Source organism: Callithrix jacchus, chromosome 2 (assembly GCF_049354715.1).
Source record: "Callithrix jacchus isolate 240 chromosome 2, calJac240_pri, whole genome shotgun sequence".
NCBI classification, from domain to species: domain Eukaryota; kingdom Metazoa; phylum Chordata; class Mammalia; order Primates; family Cebidae; genus Callithrix; species Callithrix jacchus.
In genome coordinates this window covers 128,743,769-128,768,430 of record NC_133503.1, presented here as the reverse complement: position 1 = coordinate 128,768,430, position 24,662 = coordinate 128,743,769, and the positions used below count along the sequence as shown (strand labels likewise).

The following is a 24,662-nucleotide window of genomic DNA, read 5'->3' as shown; positions in this document are numbered from 1 at the left end:
GCATGTATTTTTGGTAGAAAAAGGTTTTGCCAAATTAGCCTGGCTGGTTTTGAATTCTTGACCTCAAGTGACTCACCCACCTTGGCCTCCCAAAGTGCTGGGATTACAGGCATAAGCCACTGCACCCAGCCCATATTCGTTTTTTAAAATCCATTTAGGAATGTTTACTGTCATTCATACTCCATTGTGCTTTTCCTGTTTGGGGAAAAAAAAGCACATTTTAATGGATTTTGTTGGTTCCTGAGACTTTCCCTACATTAAGAAATATATGAAGAATGGCCAGGCACAGTTGCTCACATCTGCAATTGCAGCTACTCAGGAGTCCAAGGTAGGAGGATTGCTTGAGCCTAGGAGTTTGAGGCCAGCCTGGATAACATAGCAAGATCCCATGTCTTAAAAACAAAAATGCTTATTTGGGTGTAACTGATTTTTACCAGAAGTGTCCAGAAATCTCATGTTTAAAAAAAGGCATATGGGCCAGACATGGCAGCTCACACCTATAATCCCAGCCCTTTGGGAGAGGAGATCACTTGAGATCAGGACCAAACTGGCCAACATGGGGAAACCCTGTCTCTTCTAAAAATATAATAATTAGCCAGGTGTGATGGTGGGCACCTGTAATCCCAGCTACTCGGGAAGCTGAGGCAGGAGAATTGCTTGAACCCCTGGGAGACAGAGGTTGCAGTGAGCAGAGATTGCACCACTCCACTCCAGCCTGATGACAAAAGAAAAGAAAAAGATAAAGGCATAGGAAACTTTGTTCTCACTATCATTCACTAAGTAATTTCTTTTTCTTTTCTTTTTTTTTTTTTTGAGATGGAGTTTCGCTCTTGTTGCCCAGGCTGAAGTGCAATGAAGTGATCTCGGCTCACTGCAACCCTCTCTCAGTTCAAGAGATTCTCCTTCCTCAGCCTTTCAAGTAGCTGAGATTACAGGTGCACACCACCTTGGTCGGCTAATTTTTGTATTTTTAGTAGAGACGGGGTTTCACCACATTGGTCAGACTGGTCTTGAACTCCTGATCTCAGGTGATCCACCCTCCTTGGACTCCCAAAGTGCTGGGATTACGGGCATGAGCTATCATGCCTGGCCAGTAACTTATTTTTCTTAAATTTTTTTTGGCCTTACTCCTTGGAGTGTTTGTGGAAAGTCTTAAATGCTTTATTAAATGCTATTTAGGCATTGGTATAATAGTGCTTTCTCATCTAGCTTTTACTTTCTAAAATTTTCTGACTACTAACCGCTCATTAAGTGTTTAAATAAAAGGGGAGTAGATTTATTATTTGACCTCCATTTTATTAATTTATAAGATGTTTTATCCCATTTTAATGGGAGTTTAAGATATATAGTTAAACAGAATATATTTCTTATAAACAACCAGGATGTTGGTATATTTGGATTTTACTTCTTTAAGTTGAAGTTTATTTCACTATGTAATAAAAACAAGAGGCTGGTTAATGTTCTTTGTTATGTGTACATCTGGTTGAACAGAATATTGCTTAGCTCTTTTCCATCAAAGTTACACTTTTGACTCAATATATGCTTTGAATTATACAACGGCCTTATTTAAAGAATCTCCCAGCATTTCATTGATCCTTGGAAATGCTGTTTCTTAAAAAGGAATAGCTTATCAATATAAAAATAAAATATCATTTAAAATATTGAATAATTAATTTTTATATGATTCATCTTAGCACATTTCATTTTGATAATTACTTACCATCAATTTTTAATTTTTAATAAACATCTTAGTCCCCAGACTTCAAGTTTGAGGAATATTTATATTCTTATTTCCAGTTTTTGCAAAAGAGGTTTATGGTGGGTAGGCAGTCAAGCTGCAGCTTGGGGCAGGTGAAGAAGGCTGGGTGCTGGGTGCTGGGTGCTGGGGCTCGGGGTGGGGACCAGAGGCAGGCACAGGACCTGGAGGGGAAATAGAACACAGGCTCCACAGCTACACTTACCCAGATATGTTTTGAGTCCTTAGTAAGGAGTATATGCCACCTCAGAAAGATGCTATTTGTTTTATTTTTTGTACGATAGTTGCTGTATACACATAATTTCACCATGCAGTCATTGCACATTATTTTCTTTCCACTTTCTACTCCCTTCAGCTTCTCTTCTCACTTGTCATTTTCCCTGGTTCTCTCCTGTGTCAGCTATAAAATTCTCCCTATTACATTTGCAGTCTGTATTTTTAGGTTAAAAAGTTGGTCAATAAATAGAGATAATACCAAAGTATATAAATTGGTATTTTGTGTCAGTTACGTTTTTTTTGCATGCTGATGTTATTTTTTTCAGCATATTAATGCAGTGGTCCTTCCCCTCTATCCAATCTGAATTCCAAAACTATTTCAAGTAGTTTGTATACATACATTCTAATATGCTAATAATACATACATATACTATAACCATCAAAGCAAGTGAATAATAACTAAATGATGGATGGGAAAAGACAGTTTTAATAGAAAACATAAGCAAGGAAAGATTTTGAGTTTTCTAAGATAACAAATAACAAAAAGGGAAAGCCAATTAAATACATTGCTTTCATTCTGTTACAGAAGGAGACAGACAAGATTATCAGGAGAGACAAATTTTTTCTTATACTAAATTCTAGATAGATCATTTCACAACTATGGAAAAATATTGTCTTTTATAGATACCACTTAAACCAATTCTAGGAGATGGGGAGGGGGTAATGCTCAGCTGTAGTTATGTGAGAATGTTACACCAATATACTTTGTGTAGGTTTATACTGTTTAAGTCTTTACTGGCAGCTTACTGTTCAGATTCAGCCTACAGATGTTATTTTAAATGTTTTTTGTTTTTGTTTGTTTGGTTTTTCTTAGATAGGGTCTTACTCTGTTGCCCAGACTGTGGCACGATCTCAGCTGACTACAACCTCTTCCTCCCAGGCTCAAGAAATTCTCCTGACTCAGCCTCCCAGATAGCTGGGATTCCAGGTGTGCACCACTACAGCCTGGCTAATTTTTGTATTTTTAGTAGAGAAGGGGTTTCACCATGTTGGTCAGGCTGGTCTTGAACTCCTGATTGCAAATGATCCACCCGCCTTGGCTTCCCAAAGTGGTAGGATTACAGGTGTGAGCCACCACACCTGGCCATTTTTTAATTTGAATGACTTTAGACTGGATACATGCTCTGTGTTTAATCATGGTCAACTCCTTTTCCTACTTCCTCATACTGTCTGTCTATTTCACTTATTTACTTTGCCTGCCTGTGTGTTCAAAAAGCATTTGAGTTTGCCTATTCTTTTATTGATATAAGATGCAAAGAAAGAGCTTAGAGATTCTGTATGGATCTGAGCATGAATCCCAGCACATATTTTGCATTGTCTTCAAATAAAAGTGGTATTATCTGGGCTTAAAATTTTTTATAGTAATTATTTTTTCCCACTGAAAAAATAATATGTATTGAAAATTTTTAATAAAATACAAAATATCATAAAGAAGAAAATAATAATTATTCAAAATCCCAAACATTAAAAGTTATTACTGTTAACGTTTTAGTGAATCGCTTTCCAGAAGATAATATATAGCTTTATCTATGACATATATTCATATACATATATAAATACACAATCATACTATGCACCCATTTATTTTGAAATTTACATCAGACATTTTTGCATCCCAATATTTAAATACATCTTCATTCCCCCCTAATAATTGTGTAGAATTCCATTGTAAGGTAATGCTATAATTGTTTTAACTAATTTTGTTGTGAATTGAGCTTTTAAAAAATGTGTATTATAAACAAGTTTCTAAGTGAACATTTTTGTGTATGTAATTCATGCAATTGTCAAATATTATTTGGGATAAATTCTTAGAAGAGGAATTGGTGAGTGAATGAGCATCCACATTTTAAAGGTTTTGTTAGATATTCCCATGTCAATCTCAAAAAAGATGTACTAATTCTAAGATGCCAGCAGTGTCTTAGACTACTCATTTCTCAAAGTGCTCACTGATACTGGTCATAATCATTCTTCTTAATGTGTTACAGTCTGATGTCAACCCGACTTTTGATTGGCAACTTAACACTGAAGTTACTGATAAATAGCTGAAATGTAGGTTTTGCTTGCAATTGATTGGCACATACATTTTAGACACTGGAGTAATTGACATATTGTCGGAATTAAAGGCTCTGATTTATGTTCTTGTCAAAGCTGAATGTTGTTTCTGCTGTTCAGAGTTGTTCTCCAGGAATACCTGCCAGCAGGCTGCACTTTTCTTTGTAAAATTCATTAGATTTGCATAGATGGTTGAGCAGAACTCCATGGAAGCCCTTAAGTGTTCTGCTCCTTTAGGCATGGAAATATTACTTCACACATATTCTTTCACTTAGTTTTCGAACACCCTTATGAGGTTGATACTGTTCTCCATATTTTAGAGAAGGGGAAACGGAGACACCAAAAGGTTAAATAACATGCTAAAGGTCAAACATCTACTAAGTAAGAGAACAGGAATTGGAACTCAGATGCCATACTAGGGAGATCATGTCTTTAACCAGTATGTTTTACTTCCTCGCACAATACTAATCTTATTCTCAAAATGGTATTATATTAAAATTATTATATTAAAGCAGATCTGATCAAGTTTTAGGTCATGAACCCTTTTTGAGAATATTATGAAAGCTCTGGACTCTTTCTCCAGACACACAAAATATGGCAGCCCTAATTGGGAGTCCCCTAGACCTCGGCAGGACATCCAAATCCTTGGAACTTGTAATTAGCTGTAGTGGATTAAAACTCAACTTCCAATCTGCCCCTCTCTCATGCACTTCCTGTATTGCAGACACTAGAAAGCTAACACACCGTTCTCACACATTTCAAATAGGGGCCTGAATTTGGTTCAGGAATATCATACTAGATGCATTTGTGCAGGATTTGGAAGGCATGTGGAAACTGCTCTTGTCAGAAGCATTTTTGGCCTGGAGGTTGTCTGTGTGACCTCCACAGAGACTTCACTGTCCAGAGGAGGGGGCATTCATTTTGCTGGTGTGAGTTGTAGCAGGTGTGCTGTGGCTCTAGAGGTGGCCACATAGGGTCAGCTTTTTGTTCATTGGAGTGGGATGTAATTCTAGAATGACAGATTCCTGACCCAAGAAGAGGCAGTAGGTTGGATGGTGTTCAGTTCTGCAGGGTTGCTTCAGGAATTTTTCCTAGAAAGTCATCTAGAATTTGTTTATTCGGTCCTTTCTCCCTATTCAGCTAGCCAGAGAGCCTCAAGTAGAGAGTAGATTCTGTTTTTTGCAACTAAACCTTGACTGATACCGTATTATATAGCTTGACCCAAAGAGAGTTCCTTCAACAGGTTAGGAGTTGGGCTCTGAAGTCAGAAACGCTTGGTTTCTTACTCAGGTTCTTCTACGTATTAGCAATGTGACCGAGGATAGTTATTGGGCCTTTCACCTTCCTCATCTGCAAGACAGGAAATTATTTCTACATAAGGAATATTATAAGGATGATTCCAGTGGGTTGTTGTGAGAATTATGTGAGTTAATGCATGTTGTTATTGTGATTGGCACATAGTTGATACTATGAATATGAGCTATTATCATTAATCCATAAATATGAAAAGGAAAAGCAGACACAATTCTATTTCTATTCCATATAATTTGTATTCCATAGAAATTTCTATTCCATGTAAAATACAGCACTGCCAGTCAATAGAAGAATTGCTGAGCTTCCGGTTTACAGCAGTACATTCACAAGCCAAGGCTGATCGCTTATTGAGGAGGAAGCTGACATAGTGTACTTAGTATATTTATCTACCTACATAATGAATTGTGTAGTTTTCATTCAAAAGAAGATTTAAAAAATTGAATTCTGTGGTAGCAAAATTCCTTCCTCAGGAGAGACCTTTCAGCTTTAGATGATTAGTTGGATATGCTGTTTACTATGAGGTGGGGTTGGCAGATCACAATAGGTATGTCCCAAGGCTGCAGTGGCAGGAGAAGTAGACCATCTGGCCTCAGTGAGAATCTGCTTTCATAGTGCTTCTCCTCCAGCCATGCTATTAGCAGTTGCATTCTACAATCTAAAGTTGTTATTGGGCCTGTCCTACAGTACATCTAGAATTGAATAGTTCCAATATTGTGCTCAATGTTTTAAACCACTTGTTGGTGAAAGGAGTTAAATTGAATACATGTCTAAGTAGCTTCCTCTGATCAATAGGCTCATTTTCTGACAGACTTTCTCCCCTATCCCCATCCCTTGCCCTATTCACATCATCTTTAATAACCGAGATTGCAGTGGTTGGTCCTTCACAGCTTCACATGGCAGTTCGGGTTTTTATAATTTAAACTTGTTCATATACACCTAGAATAAAACCTCTACCTGAGGATAATCAGAACAAGGCAAAGCCTTAGACTCTGGAAGGTCGCTTATGGTAATCCATTTAAAGGTTTTTACAGCCTTCCTTCTCCTACCTCTACTTAAAGTTCTTCATGTAATCAAATTAATTGCAAGCAATTGTTAAAGGAGAAAATAAGTTTAAGAGTCAATTCTGTAAAATTATCACTTTTGATTTGCCAAAGTCTATCTCATTGGTAGAAATAAACAGCGAAATGGAATTATTTTTTACATTAAAAAATTTAATTTCAATTTCTTCACAAGCATGTTTGACATCAGTTCCTTTATATCCACCAGTACAACCCCCTTGGAGGCAGTTGTACCAGAAAGGCTAAATGATCAACGGTGATAGTTTCTTGGATATGCAAATGGAATTTCTCCTTGGACTCTGCTTTAGGAGAATCAAGTCTTAACTTTACACAAGTTTGGTGAAATGTTTTCCCCATTTATCCAGGCTGTCCTTATACCTTGGGGACCATGGGGAAACAAATTGTCTCACAATAGGTCTTTCTTCTACTGATGAGGCTTTAATCAGATCATTTTCTTATACTCCCGTCTCATGAAATTATTGTGTCAGCTAACTTGCGTTTCATATTGGGTTCAGGAAAGCCCCATGTGTGAGCGAAGGCACATTGGAAGTATTATTTGTGTGTGTTAGGGTGTATGTGTGGGAAAAGGGACACATTTGGAAGAAGCCAATAAAATTGATGGGTCTTTGGAGCCCTCCACCTTATTTCAATCAGAGTACCTCCATTTTCTTCTGCTTTATGGTATCTTGAAAGGTCTTATTTGCAGAAAGTGTTCTGCTGCTTTAAAATGTTTGTAAATGGCTGAACTACAGGGCACATTGCCTAGATGTAATCTGAAAGACTGTCAAGTTAAAGGCAGGAAACTGACATTGATTGTCAAAGATTGTCAAGTTAAAGGCAGGCAAATTGACTTGTGTTTGGACAAAAGAAATTTTAGTATGAAGATATGAACTTATATATTCCTGATTCAACAGGTCTATATTTTAAGAGACTTTTCAGGAATATATAAGTCCATTTTGTTTCTTACAAGTTAAAAAAAAAAAAGGCTCTGTTGATCTTAACTGAGATCAATGTGGCCAGGTCTACCTTTGTATCTGCTAAAATTATTTTGTTGAGTGACTGAATAAAAATAGTGCTTAGATCCCATAGCCTTGGATATTGGATATTATGGATTTCATTCTTGCACATTGAGGCAGCTTCTAATCTCTAAAAATAGGGCTCAAAAAGAAGACGATCAGGGCTTTTGAATTTAGTTCTTCTTCCTGGCATCTTATAGGAGACAGGCTTTTGGCCCTGTAGGTATGCTCTGGAACTCCCATGGAATCAGAAAATGTAGCCAGTTAACTTGGAAACTAAGGAGCTTAAGTTTCTATTGCTACCATCAGAGACTCCCTTGCTTCTGGGTCATTAAGCTAACCTAGTTCACTTGTACCTTTGATAAAGATGGCCAAACTGCACTACCGAAGTGGCTCAGGGAAGTCACCTAGGTCACCCCATCTTCTTTGCTTGTTCAGTCTGCTTTCACTCTTGTATCATTCTTGTCTGGCTTTGAACACTTCAACCATTTTGCTTTGTAACCTAATGTTGACCCTGCTGGTCCCATGAACTTGGTATTTTAGAGAAGACTTCTTCTTTTTTTTTTTTTAGACAGAGTTTCGCTCTTGTTACCCAGGCTGGAGTGCAATGGTGTGATCTCGGCTCACCGCAACCTCCGCCTCCTGGGTTCAGGCAATTCTCCTGCCTCAGCCTCCTGAGTAGCTGGGATTATAGGCACGCACCACCATGCCCAGCTAAGTTTTTGTATTTTTAGTAGAGATGGGGTTTCACCATGTTGACCAGGATGGTCTCGATCTCTTGACCTCGTGATCCACCCGCCTCAGCCTCCCAAAGTGCTGGGAGAGAGAAGACTTCTTGATGCACAAGCCTGAGCTCTCTCTTGCTAACATTTGCTTTTATCTTGGCTCCCTATATTACTTGAAGAAAAATTCCTCCTGTCTCGTTCTGGCTTGCAGATAACACTATCCCAAACTTGGCAGGACCTCTGTAATCATCCCAAACTCTTTTTAGCAGGAATTGGACAGAGACTGAAGGGATCAACCAGTCACTGCGATGGGAGGTTTTCTAAACCAGTCTAAAGGCAGTGGTGACTGTCTGGGTGATGGTTTGCAAATATTAAGGGGTTTCACCATGTTGTTCAGGCTGTCTTGAACTCCTGACTTTGTGATCCTGTCTCGGCCTCCCAAAGTGCTGGGATTGCAGGTGTGAGCCACTGTGCCCGGCCTTGCAACTGGTTTTAATTTGAATAATTCTGGCTATATTCTATTAGTGATTTAATCCGATGTACCACATTGCTGGTAAAACACATCCCATCAGAAGAACCCAGGGCATATCTTGACTTTTTTTATGGAGCTATAATTTACATAACATAAATTCACCACTTTAAAGTGTACAATTCAGTGGTTTTAGTTTATTCACAAGGTTGTGCAACCATCATTACTATCTAATTCTAGAACATTTTCAACTCTAAAAAAGAAGTGCTATACCCATCAGCAGTCACTCCCATTCCTTCCTCCTCTCAGCCCTTGGCAACTACTAATTTATCTTTTGTCTCAGGATACGAGTTGCTTATTCTGGAGATTTTATGTAAATGAAATCAAACAATATATGGCCTTTTGCTTATAGCTTCTTTCATTTGGAATGATGTTTTCAAGGTTCATCCATGTTGTAACACATATAAGTACTTTACTCCTTTTGATGTCTGAGTAACATTCCATTGTAATATACATATGACATTTTGTTCATCCAGTCATCAGTTGATGAACATTTTGGTTGTTTCTACTTTTTGACTATTATGAACCATGCTACTATATGCATGTTTTTGTGTAAATATGTTTTTAGTTTTCCTGTATATATAACCTAGCAGTAGAGTTGCTGGGCCATGTTGGTAACGCTATGATTTAATTTCACGTAACTGCCAAACTAGTTTTTACAGAGGCATCACCATTATATTCCCACCAGAAATATATAAGAGTTACAATTTCTCCCCATCCTTGCCAATTCTGTCCCACTGGCATTATCTTTCTTTTTAATTATAGCTATTCCACTGGGTGTGAAGTATCCAAGTGTGTTTTGATTTGCACTTAGCTAATGTCTAATGATGTTGAGTATTTTTTCATGTGCTTATGGGCCATTTGTATATCTTGTTTGGAGAAATGTATATTCAAATCCTTTGCCCACTTGAAAATTAGGGTTTTTTTTAATTGTCAAGTGGTGGGAGTTTTATAATATATTTTGATTACTAAACCCTTATTGGCTATATGATTTGCAAATTTTCTCCCATTCTATCAGTTGTCTTTCCCTTTCTTGATAGTGTTCTTTGGCTCACAGAAGTTTTTACTGTTTGTAAAGTCCAATTTATCTATTTTTTATTAGATTTATTATGCCTTAGATATTGTATCTACAAAACTGTTACATATCCTAAGGGCACAAAGATAAAACCTTATGTGGTCTTCTAAGAGTTTTATGGGCCAGGTGCAGTGGCTCATGCCTGTAATCGCAGCACTTTGGGAGACTGTGGCAGGGAGATCACAAGGTTAGGAGTTCAAGACCAGCCTGGCAAACATGATGAAACCCTTTCTCTAGTGGATTGGGTCACTGCACTCTAGCCTGGGCAATGGAGTGAGACTCCCTCTCTAAAAAACAAAGGAGTTTTATGGTTTGGCTTTTACATTTAGGTCTTTCATCTATTTTAACTTATTTCTGTATGTAGCAATGAGGTAGGGGTACAAATTCATTTTTTTGCATGTATTAATAGATACCCAGTAATCTCTGAATCACTGTTTGTAGACTACTCTTTTCGCACTTAATTGTCCAGGCACCCTTGTCAAAAATCAATTTACCATAGATGTATGCATTTATTTCTGGACTCTAAATTCTATTCTACTGTTTTATATGTCTACCCTATGTCAGTGTCCATTCTCTTGATTTCTGTGGCTTTATAACTGTAAAGCTTGATAGTCATTTTTTGAAATTGGAAAATGTGAGTATACCAATTTTGTTCTTCTTTTTGAAGATTGTTTTGGCTAATTTTGGTTCCATGCATTTCCATATGGAACTTAGTGTCAGCTTCTCAATTTCTGCCAAAATGTTAGTTGGAATTTTGATATGGATTGCACTGGATCTATACTTTAAATTGAAGTATATTGGAAGAATCTATCTTCCAGTTCATTAACACGGAATGTCTTTCCATTTACTTAGCTTTTCTTAATTTCTTTCAACACTTTTTTTTATAGATTTTCAGGTTATAATTCTTGCATTTTTCATTAAATTTATTGCTACATATTTTGTTCTTTTTGATGCTGTTGTGAATGGAATTGTTTTTTTTTTTTAGATGGAGTTTCACTCTTGTTACCCAGGCTGGAGTGCAATGGCACGATCTCGGCCTCCTGAGTTCAGGCAATTCTCCTGTCTCAGCCTCCTGAGTAGCTGAGATTATAGGCACGCACCACCATGCCCAGCTAATTTTTTGTATTTTTAGTAGAGACGGGGTTTCACCATGTTGACCAGGATGGTCTCAATCTCTTGACCTCGTGATCCACCCGCCTCGGCCTCCCAAAGTGCTGGGATTACAGGCTTGGAATTATTTTCTTAATTTCATTTTCATATTGTCTCTGCTAGTGTATAGAAATACAACTGATTTTTTGTGTGTATTTTTTTTGTGTCCTACAGCCTTGATAAGTTTTTATTAGTGCTAATAGTTTTTTTTAATTTATTAAAATTTTCTATATAAAGATCATGTTATTAAGGCATGTCTTGATTTTTGATGACACAGAGAAACGGGTAATAGCATGTTGTCTGAAAAAGAAATTTTTCAAGAACTAAAATTTTCCAACCCTAACCATACTATCTATCGATTTGTCTTTCCTGGGCATATGACCTATATCTGTGTCCATCCTTTGGTATTTGGATGTGTCATGAATCCTATTTATATTACTTCCCATTGTTCTCAGTCATTTTCTGTCTACCCACCTTCTCCGATCATTAATTACATCCTTCTCTGATTACACCTTACTTCTCTGTCCCTTTATCTGTCTATCTATCTATCTGTCTGTCTGTGTCTCTCTATCTGTCTATCTATCTATCTATCTATCTATCTATCTATCTATCTATCTATCTATCTATCATCTATCTGGCTATCTGTCTAGCTATATCTATAGATAAAATGATTTGTTCAACCAAACTAAGTTCTTTTTACTGTATCACATTCAGCAGTTCAGGTGACTCATCTCAGCTGAGCTTTAGTACCCTGAGAACTCTTTTGTCAAGGGCTGGAGTTTAGTAAGAAGTAAAGTCCATTTCCTGATCTATGATGTTTTCCTCAGTTTCTGGCTAATGCCTGATATTGTGTGTACTGTTCATGGAAAAATAGAACTTCTCACATACTTTAGAGTGAAATATGAGGGAAATTGAGAAACACAGGGGGACTGGGCCTGGGGAAGATTGACTAAGGGGATTTAGCTGATAATGCAGAGTATTTTCCTAGAGATTTTATTTAATTCACTTGCTTAATTCTAGGTTTTTGTGGAAATTTACTTTTTAGACATTTTTAATAAATGATATTAGACTACATAAGGAGAGAGTGGTATAAAAAATTTACCTTTACTCAAGTGAAGTAGAAGGTGAGCAAAAGAAACCACATTTGCATTTAATAGACAAAAATAGAATGCTGTCACCTGGGCTGGAGTGCAGTGACAGGAGCATGGCTCACTGCAGCCTCCACCTCCTGGGTTCAAGTGATTCTTGTGCCTCTGCCACCCAGCATGGGAGGTGGTTGGGATTATTGGTGTGTATCACCATGCCTGGATAATTTTTGTATTTTTAATAGAGACGGAGTTTTGCTGATCAGGCTGATCTTGAACACCTGGGCACAAGTGATCTGCCTGCCCCCGCCTCCCAAAGTGCTGGGATCACAGGCGTAAGGCACCAAGGCATCCAAGGATGTGCATTTTCTACATGTTTTCTGTAGTTTTAGCCATAACTTTAAACTCACTCCCCATAAACAGAGATTCTACAACCTGAATCTATGGTTTAAGAGGTTATCGCTCTCATTTTGCCACATTTTAAGGACAAGCCACTGTTACTATTTTAATTGAAGAAATTTCCAAAAGGGAACAGTACCTGGGATTGGGAGACTTGCTTGAAACAATTTAATTGCTGTTTTTCTTGACTTTTCACATTGACTGTTCTGAAGACTGAGCATCTTGATGATTTTATCAGTGAAGTATTACCTAATGTTTAGTATGATCATTTACCATTAGCTTCCTATAAGGAGCATGATATGTAGTAAATATTTCCAGGTACAACATTCAGCTTTCACTGTGTACATTATGTAGCTAATTTTCTCCTGGTTTTTCCTGAAAATGTTCCAGTTAAAAGCAGGCAGCTTCTTCTGATCATTTATCTCAGCCACAGGTAATCTTCAATGCAAAATGCTCATATTTATTTATTTTTTAAAAGAAGTCTGGTAAAAATTTTGAAATTTTAGTGGGAGTAATGAATGATTTCTACTGTTATTAAAAGAAAACAAGGTAAGGAATCTTCTAATTAAAACAATATCACTAGTATTTATTGAGTAAACCTTTCCCTGGGCCTGTATTTACTGATTTTTTGGTTGATTTTTCTCAAAAGAGGAAAACTACATTTATTCATGGTAGAATTTGTGTGATTGTGAAGGAATATCTCAAAATTTTGTTTTTAATAAATTTTCCAAGTCTTAACAGCTAACTAGACTTGCGAGTCTTTGAGTTATATTGAAAGGAGCATAGACTTTATAGCAAGAGAGAGGCAGGATTCGAAGCTGGTTCTCCCCTTGCTATGTCTTGGGGTAAATTATGTAAAAATTACTTTCTCTGATATCAATATCACCATATTAGCTTTATTCTGTCATTTGTCTGGTAAATCTTTCTCTACCTTTTAAGTATTAAACCTGCTCTGGTTTATTCATTTCCTTGCCTATAGAACATTATTTTAAAAAATTTATGTACAGTACAGTTTACCTTTTTTGGTGGGCAGTTACATAAGTTTTGGAAAATGCAGAGATGTGTAACTGATCAAAATCAAGATACGGCACACTTCCATCCTTCCTCCACCCAAATTCCCTTGTGCAGCCCCTTGTAGCTAACCTTTTCTCCCACCCTAACCCTTGTTCTCTGTCCCAATTGTTTTACCTTTTTCAGAATGTCATATTTAGATTTCTAGGCTTTTGAATCTGGCTTCTTTCACTTAGGACATATATTTGAGGTTCATTTATGTTGCAGTATATATTGATAGTTTATAACTTTTTAATTGATGAGTAGTATTCCATCGTATGAATGTACAGTGTTTTGTTTGTCCTCTACTCGCTGAAAGCCCTTTGGGCTGATTCTAGTTTTCGGTGATTAAGAATAAAACCACTAAAAACACTCATTTGTAGGGTTTTTGGTTGATGTAAGTTTTCATTTCTCTTGGACAAATACTTAGGAGTAAGATTTCTGGTCTATATGGTAAATGTTTTTTTAATGCCAGACTATTATGGGAAGCATTTTATACTCCCACTAGCAATTTCTGGGAATTCTGTTTCCTCCACATCTTTACAAGAACTTGGTATTGTCAGTTTATTTATTTACTTTAATCATAACAATAGATGTGTAGCAGTATCACAGTATGGTTTTATTTTGCACTTAATGACTAATGATGTTGAGTATTTTTTCATGTGCTTGTTTGCCATTCATAGACTTTCTTTGGTGAAATATCTTTTTAAATCTTTCCTCAACTTTTTTTTTTTTTTTTGAAGGACAGGGTCTGACTCTGTTGTCCAGGCTGGAGTGGAGTGCAGTGGCACAATCATGGCTTACTGCAGCCTCAAACTCCCAGGCTCAGGAGTGATCCTCCCACCTCAGCCTCCTGAGTGGCTAGGATTATGGATGTGTGCTACCACTCACAGCTGTTTGCCCATTTTAAAAATTGAATTATTTTATATTCTTATTGTTGGGTTTTGATGTCCTTTACATATTCCAGATATAAGTCCTTTGGCAGATATGCGATGTGTAGATATTTTCTCCCAGTGTATGACTTCTTTTTATTCTTTTGACAGTGTTTTTCACAGAACAAAAGTTTTTCATTTGTATGAAGTCCAGTTTATTTTAAAATACATAATTTATTCATTTATTTTGAGAGAGTCTCACTCTGTCACCCAGGCTGGAGTGCAGTGGCGTGATCTCAGCTCACTGTAACCTCTGCCTCCCGGATTCAATAGATTCCCTGCCTCAGCCTCCCAAGTAGCTGGGACTACAGGCACCTGCCACCACACCTGGCTAATTTTTGTATTTTTAGTAGAGATGGGGTTTTGCCATGTTGGCCAGGCTGGTCTTAAACTCCTGACCTCGGGTGATCTGTCCGCTTCAGCCTCCCAAAATGCTGGGATTACAGGCGTGAGCCACTGCACCTGGCCTAAAAATATATTTTTTAAAACTACTGCACTTTTGGTATTGTATCTAAGAACTCTTTGCCTAACCCAAACTCACAGATATTTTTTCCTAGACATTTTTATTATTTTATTTTTAAGCTTATGTCTAGGATTTATTTTGATTTAATTTGTGTGTAAGCTGTGAGGTTTATTTTATTTTGTATATGAATGTCCAATTGGTGCAGCACCATTTATTGAGAATACTGTGCTTTCTTGATTCAGTTGCCTTTGTACCTTTGTCACAATCAATTGACCATATTTGAGTGGGTCTATTTTTGGACTCTCTGTTCTTTTTCATTGATCTGTTTTTTCTGTTCTTCCACCAATACCACACTGCCTTGCTTATTGTAGCTTTGTATTAAATCTTGATATCAGAGAATGAGTCTTCCAACTTTGTTCTTTTTCAAGAAAGAAACTTTACCTTTCTATATAAATTTTTGAGTCAACTTCTGAATATCCACAAAAAACACTGCTGAGATTTTAACTGTGATTGTATTTGCTTTATGGGTTGATTTGGAAAGAATTAACATCTTAATGAGTCTTTCAGTGTGTGAACAAGGTATAACTCTTAATTCTTGTATGTCTTCTCTGCTTTCTTTCATTAGCATTTTTTGTTTTAAGCAAAACAAAATATATACAGATCCTGTATACATTTTCTTAAATTTTTACCTAAATACTTCAATTTGGGGTGTTATTATATTTAGCATTTTTTTAAAGTTTCAAATTCTAGTTGTTTATTGCTAGTATATAGAAATACAATTAATTTTTGCATATTGTCCATATGTCCTGAGACCTTGCCAAACTCACTTATTAGTTCTAGGAGCTTTGTTGTAGTTTTGGGAGGGATTTTTTATATTGACAATTGAAGATAGTTTTGTTTCTTCCTTTCTAACCTGTATGCCTTTTTCTCCTTTTTTCTTTCCACATTGCACTGGCTGGGAGTTAGAGAATGATGTTGATTAGCAATGATATGAGAGCCATGTTGCCTAATTTTATGTCAGTTGGCTAGGCCATGGTATATAGGTATTTGTTCCAACATTATTCCAGCCATTTCTGTGAAGGTATTTTTAAGATTAAATTAATATTCAGATCAGTAGATATTTGAGTAAAACATATTGGTAGGTGGGCCTGATCTGATCAGTTGAAGGCCTTAACTGGCAAAAAAAAAAAAAAAAAGAAAGAAAGAAAGAAAGAAACCTCACCTGAGCAAGAAGAAATTCTAGCATCTTTTGGACTCTAAATGCAACTCTTCCCCCTGCAGACTTTTGACTTGCCAGGTGTCTACAGTCATGTTGGCCAGTTCCTTAAAATCAATCTGTGTCTCTTTACAGACAATGGTGACAAAAATTATAAATTAAACTATTTTTTAAAGAAAAAGAATTTTTTAAATTAATCTCTGTCTCTCTCTTTCTCTTTCTCTACCTGTATCTATAAAGGGGGTAAGCCAAGACTTTTATCTGTACACAGAATTAGGTGATCCATTTCTCCAGCTATGTGCTCTCCAGTATTTCTCCCACACTCTAGGGATCTCAGAGGCTCCTTTTCCTGGGATTCTAACTAAAAAGACAGGGGTTCTCTTAGAGTTTTAGCTTCCAGATCTGCTGTTGCATGTAGTTCCGTGTGACTAGTACTACTCTTGAGCAAAACAGCAAGAGAAAAGAAAGAAAAACAAACAAATTAAAAAGCAGATATTCTACTGCAGTCTTCAGGCCATACTGTTCCCTTTCCAGTTCCCGTGGCCTAAAACACATTTTTCTCAAGGGTTTAGGCTGCCATTGCAGTGCAGGGCTGTGACAGGGACTACCCTTTCTTCAGGGGTATGAGAGAAGAAAGAAAAAAAAGACAAAAGACATTAACATGCCTGTAATCCCAGCACTTTTGGAGGCTGAGGTGGGTGGTTCACCTGAAGTCAGGAGTTTGAGACCGCTCTGACCAACAAGGTGAAACCCACTCTGTACTAAAAATATAAAACTTAGCCAGACATGGTGGCGCATGCCTGTAATCCCAGCTACTCTGGAGGCTGAGGTGGGAGAATCGCTTGAACCTGGGAAGCAGAGGTTGCACTTAGCCGAGATCATGCCACTGCACTCCAGCCTGGGTGACAGAGCGAGAATCCACCTAAAATAAATAAAATAAAATAATTAATGGGGAACTTCACCTTTCCAGGTTGTCTGGCCAGAATTGGATTTCTTCCAGTGTTTTGGTTGTTTATACTTCCTGCACAGTTCCACAGTGGGGCAGCCATTGGGTCAAAGCCAGGAAATAAAAGAGGAAAAGCCAGGGAACTTACCCCCAAAGAGGTTATTTGAATTTTAGCTACTCTTGCCAATCTGCTATTGTTAACTTTTCAGAGTCATAGTGTAGTTGCTTTTTAAATTTTGGTTTTTTTTTTAGTTTTAATCAGTGGGAGAGATAGGCTATGGTGGGTTTACTCCATGTCGGTTGGCACTAAAAGTCTTGTGTCCTTATGTTTAAGTGCTATATATATATATATATATATTTTATATCATATTGTTGTCCTTAAAAATTTCACTCTATAGTTTTTGTCTGTAAGCCAGGGGACAAATATGTTTGACTGATATGTTTCAGTTTTTTCCTTTTATCTTGTGTTTCTGTTTGTGCTTTTTTATTTCCTCTTATGACATTCTGCTCCAGTCTTAAGCAAATGATGTGACTCTTGTGACTGCTTTTTAAATATCTAAAATGGAGATAAAAGGGTCTTTTACCAGAGTGTTATCTTAAAAATGAAGTAAGATAAATATTTAACATTTTTTGCACAGTCCAAAGTACAATCAATTTAATTTAATAACATTCATTGAGCACCTACTATGTACTCAATAACAGAATAGATAAAAATTGCTGCTTTTATGGAACTTATATTCTAGTGGGGAAGACAACAATAAACAGAAGAAGTAAGTTAATTATATTGTCTGATAGAACGTTAAAAGAGCTATGGAAATAAATAAAACATGGAAGAAGATAGGGAGAACACCACAAGGGTAGAAGTGACAATTTTAGACTGGCAAGTTAGTTATTTTTGCATGCGGGAAGTAGTACTGCTTTGTTTTTTGTTTATTTTATTTGTATAGTGTTTTATATATCATTTTCCAAAGTACTTTAACTTTTATTCTTATACATTGATTTAACAATAGTGGCCAGACTTATGCGAGACTCTGGGGTACAATGAAGAGCAAAAACAGACATGAATGACATCCCTGTGAAGTCTTTAGAGCATTTCTCTATTACTTCCATATTAGATGAAGTCAATAATGCCAGTTTATTTATCTTTTTAATAAATAATTTTGGAATTTTACAGTGTACCAGACACAGTAATTGCGAGGTTAGCAAGATAGGCATGGTCTCTGTTCTCTTGAATCTTATAATTTAATGAGAGAATAAATTTTTAAATAAACAATTTTGGCATACTCTGGCTGTACTATGGAAAAGATTGGAAGGGAGCATGACTGGAAGCAAGGAGAGACCAGTTAAGAGGGAGAAGTAATCCAAACAAACTAGGAGGATGGCCTACATGGTAGCAGAGGCATGTGGAAATAAAGAATGATACTAGAGGTAAAAAGAAGCTACATTTAGGAGGTGGAATTGACAGTGTTGGGGAAACTGGCTTATGGATGATGCAATTCATAGATGAGGGTTAGAATGAATTCAGTTTTCAAGATCCTAAGTTTAAAGCTCATGCAAGATATCTGAGTGGCATGTCTCTGAATCTCATGAGACATGTCAGGAATAGAAATGTGAAATTGGACGTTATCAGCAATAAATGGTAATTGAAGCCATGAGAATAGATATGGTCTCTAGGCAGATGTAAAATGAAAGAAAAAAATAGCCTAAGAGATAATTCTGAAGCATATAATCTTTTAAAAGAAGAACAGAAGACTGACTGTGAAAGGTACTAAGAGAGGGTGGTCAGAAGTGTAGGAGGAGATTCTGTAGCCCTGGAGGCATGTTTTTTGTTTGCTTGTTTGTTTGCTTGCTTGCTTTTCAACACTGTCAGCCTATGCAATGCTTCAGAGAAGTCAGGTAAGAAAAGACTCAAATGTGCCCATTGGGTTTGGCAATAGCAACATCATTTGTGTACCATGGCGAGTAAGCAGACTGTGGTTTGATGCCTAAGTTGGGAGATAAGGAAGTAGACAGAATAAGTAATTTTTAGGAAGATAGGGTGATTCTTGGAGAGGGACATGGAGGAGAAGGAGGGGTTTTTCATTATAATTTGTTTGTTTTTAAGATGAAAAAGACTTTAGTATTTTAAAAACTGAAAGGAAAGAGCCAAGAGACAGAAGACACAGGAAGAAGAGAACTGAAAGAGCAAAGTCCTAGAAAAGGTAGGATGGTGGCAGGACAAGGGATAACTTCCATTTTAACAGAAGCCATAGAGGACAAAATATGGGTATGGATTCAGATGTATTTTTAGTTTGGCAAGAAAGGACATTTTATGGTTTTTAATTTTTTTCTGTGAAATTGGATACAAACTTATCTGCTGTCAGAGAGGGATTTTATAGCTTTGGAATAAATGGAAAAAATTTGACTTTCTTCCATGAGGAGATGGAAGAGTAGACTAGAGAAATATATTAGGACCAGCAGGAGGCATGGAAGCTCCACTTGAGGTAGGCCAAGTTATGTGATTTCTTAAGCAGTGCAACTCTGATGCATGTACAAAATAGAAGCAGCCAAATTTGGGATTTTTGCCAGATGTTAAGATGGAAAGACAGTAGACAAGGAAACTGATATTATTGGTAAGAAAATGGTTGACATGACAAATAATAGAGCTTAAGTTTAATAGGGAAGAGAGAAAGAGAGCTATAGAAACAGGGAGAGATCCCTGTGAAGTCAAGGAACAGAAATCTTGAGAATAGCTGACTAAGAGATCTGAAAACAAAGGATATTTGGTCTGAGAGTGGTTTTAAAGTGGGGAGTGATTCTTGTATTGATAAATTTCTGAGTGTGGCTACTGGAATGCTATGCTAACACGGAAGTCAAGAAAGAGACTGTAGCATAGGATGGGGCAAACACATGGATGTAAAGTCACCTTGGATGATAGTGGAACTTGAGGTAGAAGGAAAGACTGTGAATCAAATGCTAAAATCTCGGAGAGAGGCTAACATAGTAAGTAACAGAAAGAAAGAGGGATGGGAAAGTAATATAGCTAGATGGCATGTATATCAAAGGAACTGATTTTTAAATACATCTTCTCATTGACATATAATGTAATATACACCAGAAAAATGCATGAATCATAAGTATACAGATCCTTAATTATCATACAACTCAATGATTCTGTGTAACCTAGTCAAGAAAGAGAACATTTCTAAAATTATACTACAATCACTTTTTCTCCCTTCTTCATAGATACAATTGTCCTGACTTCTAAAGACATATATTATTAGTTTTACCTGTTTTTTGAATGCTGTATAGATGAAATTATATTCTATTCATTGCATTTTTTTTTAATTTTGGTTACTTAAACCCAATTTGTGTTTGTGAGAATCATCCATATTGTTCTATGTAGTAGGAGTTCATTAATTTTTATTGCTATATAATATAGTATTTGATTTTATGACTATATCACAATTTACCTTTCTACTATTAATGGCCATGTAGTTCCCCCTGCCCCAGGTTTTGACTATGATCATTCTATGACCATGTCTTTTGATGCATATATGTATGTATGCATTTCTATTGGGTATATACCAAGAATAGAATTGCTGGGTCATAGGGAATGCATATATATGTTTAACTTTACTAGGTAATACCAAACAGTTTTCTTAAATTGTTCTATCAATATATATATATTCTTGTAAGCAGTGTAGGAATTTCAGTTGCTCCATGTTCTGATAGACTGTTTGATACTGTCAGTCTTTTAAAATTTAGCCCTAATGGTGGATGCATTTTGGTATATCATTATAGTTTAAATTTTATATGATTAATGAAGTTAATATACTGTTTTATAAAATGCCTGTTCATGCCTACTGCCATTTTTTTCTATTTGGTTGCCTTTTTAAAAAATGATTTATAGGAGTTTTTCATAAATTTAGGGTATGAGTTCTTTGATGGATGTATATATATATCAAATAGCTTTTTCAGCATGGTAGCCTGACTTTTCATTTCCTTAGTTGTGTCTTGATAACCGGAAGACTTTATTTTAATGTGGTCTAATTTAAGAATCATATCCTGTATTGTTTATACTTTTTGTAGATGTTCGAGATCATTGTCTACCCCAAGATCATGAAGATAGTTCATTCCAGCACTGTCCAATAGAACTTTCTGCAAAGACATAAATGTTTATATTGCACTGTCCAATGCAGTGGTCAATAGCCACATGTGACTATTGAGCCCTGGAAATGTGGCTAGCATGACTGAGGAGCTGGATTTTATATTTTATTTAACTGTAATAAATTAAAATAGCTACATGTGACTGTTATGTTATTGAACAGATTTATTATCTAGATGTTATGTAACTAATTTATTATGTTATTTAGATTATATCTATGAGCCATTGAGAACTAGTTTTAGTTTATGGTATGAGATAAAGGTCATATTTTATTTTTTTCCCATATGGATATCCAATTGGCTCAGCACTATTTATGAAAAAGTTTGTGCTTTCCACATTTCTTCATCACCTTAGTTACACATAAAGTTTCCACATGTTCTTGGGTCTATTTTTGGATTCTCTGTTCCATTCAGTTGTTTCCTTGTGTCAATACCGTACTACTTTTATTACTGTAAGTTTATAATAAGTCTTAATATCTAGTAAAAAAAAGTTTCCTAACTATTCTTTTTTTTTTTCCCTTGCCTACTCTGGACTCTTTTAATTTCCATTTAAATTATATAAGCAGATGGTGAAATTTCACAAAGTAATACTGAGAGTTTGGTATTATAAGTTAGATATAGAAGTCAATTTGAGGGAAGTGGACATTTTTACAGCATTAACTCTTCCAATCTATGAATATGATATATCCCTCCATTGATTAGTTTTAAAATTTTTCTTTTAATATTGTTTTATAGTATTCTACTTATAGAACTGACATGTCTTTTGTTGCGTTTTCTTAGCTTCTTGTTTTGTCTTAGAGCCACCTGTATATTGTTGGGTGGAAGTGGTGATATGGATGTGCTTATCTCATTTCCTTCAGAGGGAGAACTTTCAATATTTTAAGTACGAGGTTTCTATTAGATTTTATGCTAGATATTTTTTATCCAGTTAAGGAAGTTTTCTTCTATTATAGTTTACTCAGTGTGTTTGAGATATTGATATTTTTAAAAAATCAAATACTTTATTGGCATCTTTTGAGATATTTTACCCCTTTAATGGATTTTCAAATGTTAAGTCAACTTTGGATTCTGGGGGAAAAAATACAACTTGGTTGTAATACAGTATCCCTTTAATATATCGCTGGATTTCATTTGCTAACATTTTGCTTAGGACATTTTCATTCATATTCATAAGAGAAATTGGCCTGCATTTTTTTTCTTATAATGTCCTTGTCACTTTTAGATGTCAAGCATATGTTATCTTCATAAAATGAGTTGGGAAGGGATCTTTTTTTTTTTTCCCCTCTGCAGGAGTTTATGTTTTGCTGGTGTTATTTCTTCTTTAAATGTTGGGGAAGATTAATCAGTGAAGCCATCTGGGCCTGGAGTTTTCTTCTTGGGAAGATTTTTAATAAAAACTTGATTTCTTCAATAGATATTAATCTCATATGACTTCTTTGAAGGTAATCTTTCTTAAATTTTTTGTTCCTGGCTAGTTTTAATATTAACTTCATGTTTTTTCCTACTATTATATATTGCTGTACACTGAATGTTTGTCTTCCCCCAAAAATTATATGTTTAAACCTATGCCCAATTATATGTTTAAACCTATCCCCAATGTAATGGTATTTGAAGGTGAAGCCTTTAGGAGGTGATTAGGTCATCAGAGAAGGGTCTTTGTGATGAGATTACTATGCTCATTAAAGGGATATCAGAGAACTGCCTGCCTCTTCTGCCATGAGGACACATACAGCCAAAAGATGGCCATCTATGAACCAGGATGCAACCTCTTACCAAGTACCATGTCTGCTGCTACCTTGCTCTTGGATTTCCCAGATTCCAGAAGTGTAAGAAACAAATTTCTGTTTATAAACCACCCAGTTCATGGTATTGTTGGTCTAGCAGTTTGAATGGACTAAGTTATGTATCTATATACTGTGTAGTCTTTATGTGTATCATCCTGAGATTCATGGTTTCCTTTTAATATGTGGCTTGATGATTTTCATTGGTTTTTAAAAATTTTTGGCCATTTTGTCTTTAAATAGATTGCTTTTGCTCCAGTCTCTCTATCCCTACTTTTTGTGACTCCAGTTACAGGTATTTACCATATCTCTGGTATTTACCATTTACCATACCAGATCACCATATCTCGTATATCTGCTATGCCTCTCCTACCCCACTGACTTTTGTTTCTCTGTGCTTTGTTCTGGATTTTTTTCCTGATCAGTCTTTCAGTTTTATCTTTGTTAATCGGCTCTGAAAGTCTTTCATTGAATTCTAAATTCGTGATGTAGTAATTTCAGATATGGAATTTTTATTTAGTAAATTAAAAAAATTCCACTTCCGAAGATGGCCGATCGCTAACATCCCGGGATTGCAGCTCTCAGGGAAGGCGCGGAGAACTAGAGGACGCCACACTTTCAGACAAAGTCTGGTCGCTCACGAAGCAGAAGATCCCCCAGTGGTGGAAACACACGAGTCGCCAGCGCGACTCTCGTGGTCGGCGCAGCGGTTCCGCCGGCACCTCGATGCGGCAGCTCGGCGCAGAGTAAACAGGTCCGGTTCCCCTTCTGACCGAGGTTTGGAGCCCGGGGAAGGCAGAGTCGCCTACTACGGAAACAAGAAGGAAGCCAGACAGGAGAATCCTGGGCAGAAAAGCACCATCAGTTTTAACGCCGCTGCTCTGGCCCGGGGAACTAACAACCTGGACATCCACTCAAGAGACCTAATCTGAAAGTTGGTAATTTCAAAGAGACAGGAGGATAAATTTACAATGACGGGAAGAAACCAGCGTAAAAAAGCTGAGAATACTCAAAGTCAGAACGCCTCTCCCTCTAAAGATGATCACAGTTCCACATCAACAATGGAACAAGGCTTGATGGAGAACGAGCACCTCCTGATGACAGAATCACTCTTCAAGGAATGGATAATAACAAACTTCGGTGAGTTAAAAGAACATGTTGTAGCCCAACTTAAAGAAACTAGGAACTTTGAAAAAAGATTTGATGAAATCCTATTGAGAATAGACAACTTAGAGAGGAGTATGAGTGAATTAATGGAACTGAAGAATACAATACAGGAACTCCGAGAAGTATGCACAGGTTTAAACACTCGAATTGTTCAAGCAGAAGAAGGGATATCAGAGGTCAAAGTCCAACTTAATGAAATAAAACGTGAAGAAAAGATTAGAGAAAAAAGGATAAAAAGGAATGAGCAAAGTCTCCAAGAAATGTGGGACTATGTGAAAAGACCAAATTTACGTTTGATAGGTGTACCTGAATGCGACAGAGAGAATGAATCCAAGCTGGAAAATACCCTTCAGGATATTATTCAGGAAAATTTTCCTAAACTAGCAAAGCAGGTCAACATTCAACCCCAGGTAATACAGAGAACACCACAAAGATATTCCTCAAGAAGACCAACCCCAAGGCACATAATCGTTAGATTCACCAGGGTTGAAACGAAGGAGAAGATACTAAGGGCAGCCAGAGAGAAA

At 36.5% G+C, this 24,662-nt stretch overlaps 2 protein-coding genes across 14 annotated transcripts in view; both read left to right on the top strand.

The window, feature by feature from the left end:
• The window catches only part of ATG10 (autophagy related 10), a 307,667-nt gene that overhangs the window by 215,554 nt on the left and 67,451 nt on the right, over positions 1 to 24,662 (top strand). The gene's annotated exons all lie outside the window — the stretch shown is intronic.
• The window catches only part of LOC144581584 (uncharacterized), a 45,311-nt gene continuing 43,542 nt past the window's right edge, over positions 22,894 to 24,662 (top strand). Inside the window, exons 1-2 of one of the 2 annotated variants that reach the window (XM_078365891.1) lie at positions 22,894 to 23,013; positions 23,489 to 23,900. In XM_078365891.1, coding sequence (XP_078222017.1) covers positions 22,904 to 23,013; positions 23,489 to 23,900 — 522 coding nt within the window. In that variant the 5' untranslated portion in view covers positions 22,894 to 22,903. Of the gene's footprint in view, positions 23,014 to 23,488; positions 23,901 to 24,662 lie in introns of those variants that run through there. The other variant, XR_013532598.1, reaches the window with a different exon arrangement.